The 9,782-nt window shown below is 37.7% G+C and overlaps 1 protein-coding gene across 2 annotated transcripts; it reads right to left on the reverse strand.

The window, feature by feature from the left end:
- Window positions 1-866: 866 nt before the first annotated feature.
- LOC149820516 (uncharacterized) lies at window positions 867-8,853 on the reverse strand. 2 transcript variants are annotated; one of them, XR_016426633.1, is made up of 4 exons: window positions 7,802-8,853; window positions 2,590-2,816; window positions 1,024-1,225; window positions 867-931 (listed from the first exon to the last, which is right to left on the reverse strand). XR_016426633.1 is itself a non-coding variant. In XM_089983141.1 (3 exons), exons 1-3 carry the CDS (start codon window positions 8,023-8,025, stop codon window positions 1,218-1,220), a joined length of 459 nt encoding a protein of 152 aa, XP_089839267.1. In that variant the 5' UTR covers window positions 8,026-8,853; the 3' UTR covers window positions 867-1,217. The 2 variants fall into 2 exon arrangements, 1 of the variants encoding a protein (XP_089839267.1); XM_089983141.1 differs by having other exon boundaries at window positions 867-1,225.
- Between the last annotated feature and the right edge of the window lie 929 nt (window positions 8,854-9,782).

Below are 9,782 nucleotides of genomic sequence, written 5' to 3' on the forward strand. Positions count from 1 at the left end.
ACCCATTTTCTTCTAGACTCCCATCACCCCTCTCATCTCCTCTCCAACACCGGCTCCCAAACATAGCCTAAATGGACCATGTACACAGGGCTAGATTTGCTCCTGCTGCCCCAGAGAAAAAAAAGAACATGGTAAATTGTATCTACAATGGGCATAGCAGATTTTATATCTATATATATCTCTGTGTGTGTGTGTGAATATTTGCTACTATTGAAGGTACCGTACTATTGAGCTGGACATCACAGATGAAAGGTGTACCAACTCAATTAGACCCAGCATGGTTTGTTTGGCAAGAATTGCACTTTGTCTTTATTGATCCAAAACCTGTTTTGTACTAAGGAAACCATGTAGATCACATTTGTGGGATTTGATTTAGAAAAGATCAAAAGAATATGAAAAACAGTGTTTTTTTCCTCAATGGGATAGAACCTTCAATAGTTGCCAAGAAGGCTGCCTGGTCAAAAATCTAGATTTCTTTCAGAATACATAAAAGTCGTTGCAACTTTATGTCAGTAACCGCTAGGAAATTGTTATTTTACTTTTGTGAATTGGATGAACACCAAAATTCATCTCTTCCAAGCAAGTGGAAGTTAACCTACATGATGAACTACCGAGGGCTTGCATAATTAACAAATGATTCTTAGCACAATTATAAACTTCATCTACCAAAATTGTTCAATGTTACTAAAGACTACATCCAATATCAATTTTTATGACTGATTTAATGCCTTGTCATCACACCTCTGTTTCTTCTGGGTGCTTTCATGTTTCAAATTTATCTCCCCTTTTTGGAAATGGAGATATTCAGATTCCTTTTGTTTTTTTTCCACATTTTGATATAAAATGCTTGGATCAAATAAGAAAAATAACCATAAAAGAATGGACTTCTCTATTCATATAATCTGCTCATGTCAAACCCTTGAATGAACATCTGAAATAGGCAAAAGAAAATGGGGGAGCTTGTATGACTAGTATCACATGATAAAATGTTATATCTGTCGGTAATTCAATAAGGCCAAATACCTGTTGTAAAATGTGCACTCATGGCTCCAGTTTCTACCCTGCTTGAAAGCTGCACTCTTCCCTTAAACCAGCACAAATGGAAACTAAGTTGGCAAGCAAAATCATACTGGAGCTCCCCAAGATGCATAGAGAATTAAAAAAGCAGCTGTCACCAGGTGATAATGCTAAATATCTCTGTTCCATAACTTTGCCAATCAAACGCCTGCAAGGACGACATTTACAAATTTATCCACTGCTTCTCAAACGAATGGAAAAGAAAATTCATCCCCCCCCCAAAAAAAAAAAAAAAAATCTAACATTTCCTTCAACCTTTAGAATCCTAAAATCTTCTACACTTAGAAGTAATTAAAAAATGCAGCTGATATGCCCTGAAAACATAAAATCCCATGTAAACCAACCACACATGCAACAAAATTTGTTTAAGTGGCACAAGTACAAGAGTTTCTGGAAGCAGCAGATTTTGTTGACTGGATCTCCTGGATCTCAAGACTAAGTCTCCTGTTCTATCACATTTTTCTAGTAATTTTTCATGAAGTTATTATGCTCCTTTGTTGCTGATAGATAAGGAATCAAGATTTAGAATTATGGGTTCTGATAAAACAGAATTTACTGTACCCAGTCATGAAAAGGATTAATTATAAAGGAATCTGTGCAGATCTGCATCTCAAATAATTAAGGACCCAGCATCTCCGTTAATTGTATGCCTTCAAATTCTGTATGCTTAGCTGTCTAAGCCTACAAGAATTTGGAATATTGACAATACCATGCAAGTTATGAAAGCAAGGGGTGATTTCCAAGTTGTGCTATCATATAATTACAAAGCATTTCTCACCTGAAAAATGAATGCCTGACCATGGAAGTTAAAAAAATAATTGGCATAAATTTGTGCAACCACCCTATGTCACATGAATATGACTGTAGATACAAGGATGCAACCATGTTTATGTAATTCTCCATTATGAGCACTATAGAACAGGATAGAGTACTGTAGTATAATGGAGCATCAACACAACTGCCATATGTAAAGTTATATATCACTTCTTTGAAGTAGAAGATTGACATTTTTGTTAATCCTCTGACTTCTCCTTAACACTGTACACTTGGCAGAACCATAATATCGGCCTTAATTCCTACACATTTTCTAAGTCAGCTTACACTATTATTTGCTCTTGTCAAACATACATAAATATATAGACACGTATATGGTTATTTATATAACCCTCTCCAAGGAAAGAGATAGGTAAAAAGCTCATTCTCAAAGTCAAGATCTAAGCTGATCAGAAATTTCAGAAAACTAATAGGCACTTTTGGAAATATAGGCAAATAGTAGGTTTCTAAAGGGAATTTTCCCTAAAAAATTAATGCAAACTATAATTCACCTAAGTTGTAATAGATAACAATCCTTATTTTCATAAAACATCAAACCTACAACAAAAATATTAACAAAGGAAGAAAGATATCAGCATTCAGTAATCAACTATTCAGGTAATTAAAAAAGAAAAAAACAGGAAGTTGGAATTGTGTAAACAGCATTAGATATTCATTGAGAAAAAAGGTATGACTTACTTGCACGTAAACGAGTCATAGGAATTTCTCGCATCTCACGTCTTATACACAACCATTCACCCAGCAAGGCCATTATAGCAAAACCAGTGCCATTCACAACCCACCATGTGATCGAGGATGGCCAACCTCCATATACAAGGCATATGAAAAAGTGAATGATGCAGAGAGTGGCTGAAAAATCTAAGCATTTCTTGGCCCTCTCAATTATAAGAAGCATATAACCAGCTCTGCATAAGGGGGAAAAGGAAAAGAAAAAAGATGAAGCGCTTTTTCTTTTGACATATAATAGAATAGCATACTCATGTTAGCTTTCTAGTTGTCTGCAACCAATGTCTAAAATTCTGGTTACAATTCCAAGAAGCATCAATCTCATATAAAGTATAAGCTGGCGTACAGTAGTCAACAGCATAATTATAACAATAATGAAGAAATGCTGTGTTAATATTAAAGTATGAAACTATTAATTTCCGATTCAGGAAAAATTAAGAAAATATTTGTTACATCTTTCTTATGGTCCAAAAAAATCTATGAGATAACTGGAAGGACATTTTTGTGCAAACAAATGCCGTTTAAACTTGTCAGTTGCATTTTTAACCCCTTGTTCAAGCAGCATGACAACTTACAGTACCTATATATTTGTTCCTCAACACATTCAGCTATACTTTAGGAAACAAATCTTTTGCACTACTCGAAGCTTTTTCTAAATAATGAATAATCATGTTATTGAAGGCAATAAAAGATATGCAACAAAGTCTCGCTAAATATGAAACAAGTGTTTACAGCAAATTAAGCTTCTCTATGAGAAAGCCGAAGTCTTGTATCATCGTATGTCCTAATTCAGGTTCCTGGCCATTTTTCATTTTCACATGACAGAAATTTTTCCTGAATTATCCTGTTTATGATGGTCAACCTCAATCCACTCCAGCCAGAATGCTCACATCAGCTACCACTACCAAATCACTTCTCACTTTGGATTTAAACCATCTTCTCAATAAAAGATCACTAAAGCATTAAACTTTGTTGAACCTGGATCAGTAAATCAGGCCAAGCCCATTTGAAAAAAAAAGAAGCTGAGAGGGATCACAAAACCAAAAGAGATGGTCAGATAATTTCTCCTCTCTATGGTACACAATACACTGACTTGTCAAATGCACCTCCCTTTTTTCAGATTCAGTTGACTGGCTGGCTTTTCAAGGAACTAAAGGCATGCAAAGGTCTCTCTCTCTCTCTCTCTCTCTCTCTCTCTCTCTCTCTCTCTCTCTCTATATATATATATATATATAGGTAGCTGTGCAATCCATAGGAGCACAACTTCAAGTGGAGGCTTGCTGGGTATCCATTGCGGGAGTCATGGATGCTCAGCGCTTTTCTCACAAAAAATGCTGAAACAACATCAAATCGCGCAAAAAAGGCCCTTTAGCGATGGTTCTTGCCTGCCGCTAAACATAATTTTGCGCAAAAGAGCTAGGAACCGAACGGAGATAAAGAAAGGAAATTCTCTTATCTCATTCGGAAGGATATCATACCCATAACTATCCATCTATTTATGTCTCTAGCATGACCACTTGATGAAATGGGGAGGGAAGTGAGGTAAATGGCTGATACTACTGGAGGGATTCCTACGCAATGGACAACTGATTTGTGCGGAACTAGCTGTAGATATGAAGAAAGCCTATGCTGACCAGTTGAGTCAGTAGCTCTTGACCCCTCCTCCCCAACAACTTGATCGGTAGAATGCCCTCTTCATCCTGTGCAGTGAGAGCTTTTGCTTGTAGCGAGACTGACCTTTCTAAAAGAGAGAACTAACCCTCCACGAGCCTGAACTGCCACATTCTATAACTTTCCTTCTCTCGTCCGTACACAAGGCTGTCAAAAGAGAGAAAGGGGCAGCTATCTAGCAGGAGTCGCAGCAGCAGTATGCCACGAGGTCCCTATGGACAAGGGGACAATCATCGTTTTTGGGTGTAGGCAGTCCTCTACCATTCATCCCATTGCATTCCATCGTCTCGTATTGTACTGTCCTGTATCTGACCAGAGACAGATGGAATGAAAGGGATATAGCGTCGGTTAAGGTTTATTCCGAAAGAGATATATGTGGAGCGGTTCCAGTCCCTTTTGGGAGGGACTTATGCTGGCTTCGGTCAGTGCATCCCCTGTAATGAAGTATGTGAACATATAACCCAAGGATGCAAAAGCATCAACTAAGTTCAATAATTGGCAAGCACAAAGGCGCAAGGAGCATACAAGCAAGAAGTCCATGATGGGACAATACAAAAGCCTTAAAAAAGGCAAAGCCAACAAGTAAAGAATGCAAAACTTTATTGAAGAGAGCTTGAAAAGCTTAAAAAGAACAAGGGGAGACATCCCTTATTTATATACATTTGAAGGGAGAGAGAAACCATTGAGAGCTCCCACATAGTGTCGTTGGAAGCTCCCAACGGTCATATTTATGACCGTTGGGGCCCCAACGACTCTACGGTGGGGCCCCAATGTAATATAAAAAAAGAAAAATAAAAAACCAAAAAATACATATGAATAAATATAAAATCATAAACTAGAAAAATAGTTGTTTCTAGAAACAACTATGTGAAAAGACAAAAATACCCCTATTGGGCAACTAGACTATATATTTTAACATCCCCGTAGCGGCTGGCAAGAACCTCCGCTAAAGCCGTAAAAATGCGCAAAAACATGTTTTTCAGTGGGTGGGGGCACTATTTCATAAGTGAACTAAGAAGATATCGGATGGAGAACCTTTCCATATTATGCTGTCTGCCTATTCATTAGTCACCATTTTGTTAGCAAGTTTGAGAGCTAACCAGTCATTAATATTCAAGTCCATGAGATTTTTGATATTCAAAGCTTATTGTAAGCCATTTGAAAATTGACATATTTTGTTCCTTGATTGAGCTAGTAATTTTAAGTCTATTAACTCAGTCAAGAAAATGCTTGAGATATGCTAATAGAATATGTGTCAAATAATGCAAGCAATCTGTTCCCTAGTGGATTGCTGAATTTGCTAAGAAATAAACAAATAGTTTTAAGCTGAGTAAGTTACTAAACTATTTGTAAATGTGTGGCACATGTTAAATAGTTTCACACTAAAATTAACTTCCATGGATGGGTTACCATTTCCATGTAGTCCCAATTAAATGCTAAAAATAACTTCAGGGACAAGCTACCAAAACCACATAGTTGAAAGTTGCATCTTTGGATCTTTGTCCAAAGTACAATAATCAATTAAATGGTTTGTGCCAGCAATCTTATACTTGTAAGATAGTGTATACTAACTTTAGCAATTTTACACTTATTCTTGTAACATAGTGTATACTAACTTTAGCAATTTTATCTTGTTTATGGCAGCAAAAAATTTGCAAACATCATATAGGATTCTAATAACGTAATGGGTATGAACTTGGTGAATGCATGTCAAAGAAATCAACCAGCAGGTGTAGTGAATCAATCACCAAAACAAATTTGATAAGTCATGCAATTGCTAGATGAAAGTCCAGGTCTTGCATTGGATATTAAATCTCACTATGCCTTCTAGCACTTTCATGCAAATTATTCTGTACTCAAACCCCTTAAGATGCATAGTCATATTCTGTTTCTAACTTGGCTCTTTTTATTGGGTAACTATGGCCCCGAGATCACGGTTTTGACCTTTTGACAATACACCTTCCTTGACTTCGGCTTTACTAATAAATACATTAGCTTCTTTCAAATCCCTGTTGTGACTAGCATTTGCTACCACAGAATAAACTAATCTGAAAATGGTGTAACATGCTCAAATAGGCATGAGTTCCAGCATCATAGGTGTTTGCTCATAGGAGCAACCATAAATTTAATCAATTACCCTTCGTGATTTTTGAGCAGACATACCTATATGTCAAGCTAAAGCTCGTACCTGTACCCTGGGTCTCCTTTATTATAGGGTTTTACCTCATACAAACCAATAAAAATAAGAATAAATCATGAGCACTTATTTAACTCTTTATTTACAATTACTACATTAACTATATTACCGCCGAGATCTATTATCATTTTTCGTGTGCCCACGAAAAGTCATAGTAGGTGAGAATTGTCCCAATTTGTGACCTACCATATGGTAAGTTATATAAATAGGTAAATGCTCCTTTCCGTAATGAACAGCGTTTGTATGACCGACCATTTCAGGTATAACGATGGATGCCCAGGGCCAAGTTACTATTATCCTTTTTTGCTCCATGTTGAGCTTCTCAATTTTACTTAATAAGTGATTAGCTACAAAAGGATTTTTTTAGATGAATGGGCCACAAGTGATTACTCCTTTTTCTTTTCATTTTGTAAAGACAAAAAAACCAAGTTGGTTTCACATCTCTCTCTCTCTCTAATAAATCATGTTGCAAATCAAAAAGACGGTTTCTTTTCATTAAAAAAAGCCTCGAAGAATTATTGTTGGAAGTTCTGAAGATTGGTAATTTACATTTTGAAGAAAAAGGCACAGCTTCAGTGTCGAAAGATACATAGTTAGACCAAGTATGTGAAAAGATCTCATCGGCACTAGATGCAGCTGGTTTTTGCATCTTGTGTGGTGGTGGTCATGTCAACATACATCTCAAGCTATTGCAAACCCAGCTATTGTATCAGGAAATATTCATATGATTTATATGAAATAGTTTCATGAGATCCTGTTTGTCTTCTGCATGAAAACCCAATATTTTTCATTTTCATCTTTTTATTATATCATAATAATGACACACTGTTTTCAAAGTATCGCCTATATTTTCTTCAGAAAAGTTATCACCTATATCTGTGATAATGATTCAACAAACCCAAAATATGTACTGCTATAATACACCAGACTGAACAGATCTGCATTGATGAAATTGGTCGCATAGAGGGCATTGCTTAGCAAACAGATGAAAGCAAAAAGGCACTATGTGCATATTTTAGCAGGTTTTAATGATAAAACTAAATGGCCAATGCATTAAAATTATGACACAGAAAAGATTGTACATAAACAACTGCCGGATCACGTATAATAGACAGATTACACATGGTTTAAAAGATAATGATGCAAAATCCTTTCTCCATGTAACAATCTAACACCCAGATAAAGCAATGATATTCTCTAGGAAGACATTGTCTATAAGAATTTCAGAGCAAACACTACAAATTTTGTTTAAAGCGTATTCATTTACAACCTCAAAGTCCAAACGAAAAGCCTTACCCTGCAACTGCAGCCAGTAGAAACGACATCATTGCGCACCAACCCGTGATTGTGGAGGCGGTGAGGATCGAGTAATCGAAGAAATATATAAGAGTCATTCGAGAAACGCGGGTTCCGACTAGGGTCCACATGAACAGCCCAAGAGTGAGGTAGTAGAGGCACTGAAGGCAAACAATCTGGAACACAATGAGCCAAGGATCCCATACCACAGCCCCATAGAACATGACTCCAAGTGTGTGCAGAGGGCAGCTCACAAACCAGAACCACAATTCTCAACGCTTCTTCCACACTTTCAAGGTTAGATACCACAAATCCCTCAATTTTCCCAAGGCAGTAAGCTCGAACGCATCGGATGCGCCGAAAAAATGGATCAATACATACGAAAAAACGAAATCCTCCAGCACCCACAATCGAAAAACGCTGAATTCCAAGTTGGAATCAATGTTTTATAGCGTCTAGCACGCAGCCCGCCGAAAACGATTCTTCAAAACTCTCCGATCGACCGAATCCGATAAGGAATCCAGAATCCCCGCAAATTTCCACACATAGATCAGCAGAAATCACAACCTCAAATCCTCAATCGGGATATGAATACTTTGGAGCTCATCGAAGGGAGCAAAACCCTAAAAAAACACCAAAATTAAAGCTCTTTCAATGACCATCTCGATCTGGAAATGCACCGACCGTCCTCCAGCACAACAAGGAGAAGGCGAAACAATCCCCAACCACTCGATCCCGTAGAGACGAGATCAGGCAAAATCGAGAACCATCAAAACCCCGATTTCACGATTTCCGGGCCACGAAAATTTCCCGCACAAATGATGGGGGAAGAAAATATCGATAAACGAAGCGATTTTCCTCCCAATTCTTTGTAATAAGCACAATCTCCGACCTGGCAAGGATTCTCAAAAGGGAGTAGTTATGAAAAAAATGAGTGAGAAACAATGTCAAATCAGTTTTGACATTATCCCAAAACTAATTGTAAACAGTTATGGTTAACAAATTCGCGAAAAGCCGCGGCAGCATCCCTCTGGTTGATAGGCTTGTTGGAATCTGACATAAATGAGTTTTGACATAAATGAGTTGAAATCCCCTTGTCTGGTAGGAGCAGTTAGTGCACATCACCTTGTGTTGGGATGTTGCAAGTTCAAATCTCAATGGTACCGTTGTATAACCTGTAGGGGGGTCTGCCCTAACCCCAGCCTGTCTTTAAAAAAAAATTAAGGACAGTTAGCTAGCTGAACCCGAAATGAGTGAATGGAGCTTTCTCCATTCATGTACTTTTGCACATCACCTTGTTTTACCGGGTATGGTCCAGGTTTGGTTCATATAGTTCTTATAGAATTCAGGTATGGTTTTTTAGGATTTGGTTCGCGACCCAGGTGAAACCCGACTTAGACCAGATTTTTGGGTATGGTAGCGAGTTCCGTCCCAAGTTTAATCGAGTTTACTATAAGATAACAGGGTAGTTGGACTGACTACAGCCAGCACTACCCTACGATTATTAGGCTGCAGAAATGGTATGCCAGGTCGAGAAAATGGAAATCCAAATTAAACTGAACCTGTACAACTAAAGAGTATTTAATTTGTTAAAAATAAATGAGCCATGCTTGAACAACGAACTGAGCTAGCTTAGGCTCGACCCGTTTCGAGCTCAGCTCGGACTTGTTAGAAAAAATAAATGAGCCATGCTTGAACAAGGGTTCAGGTACCAAAGGTGACCAACGCCACTTTTAAAGGTGTTCATAAAATGGTGGGATTTAAATTAAAGGTGTTCAGCTCGAGCTCGACACAAGCCGATCCCGAGCATGTGTCATGCAAAGAGATGGGCACAAACTTTAGTGAAATTACATTGGACAAGTGTCATTTTTGCATGGGTCCCATCACATTCATATGTGGGCCCTTCTTAAATCAATGCCATGTGATTGGTATTTTTAAATTGCTCATGAGATTACTCATGTTTGGATCCCAGCTGTAGATC

Source organism: Nuphar pumila, chromosome 12 (assembly GCF_984573655.1).
Source record: "Nuphar pumila chromosome 12, dmNupPumi1.hap1.1, whole genome shotgun sequence".
Classification (NCBI taxonomy): domain Eukaryota; kingdom Viridiplantae; phylum Streptophyta; class Magnoliopsida; order Nymphaeales; family Nymphaeaceae; genus Nuphar; species Nuphar pumila.

Bases quoted from the DNA above. Each gene is read 5' to 3' on its own strand.
- LOC149820516 (XM_089983141.1), bottom strand. From the start codon at position 8,025: ATGTTCTATGGGGCTGTGGTATGGGATCCTTGGCTCATTGTGTTCCAG. The intron at 2,817-7,801 runs GTAAGGCTTTTC...CCCCTTATGCAG, and splicing joins CTACTGGCTGCAGTTGCAGG to AGCTGGTTATATGCTTCTTA.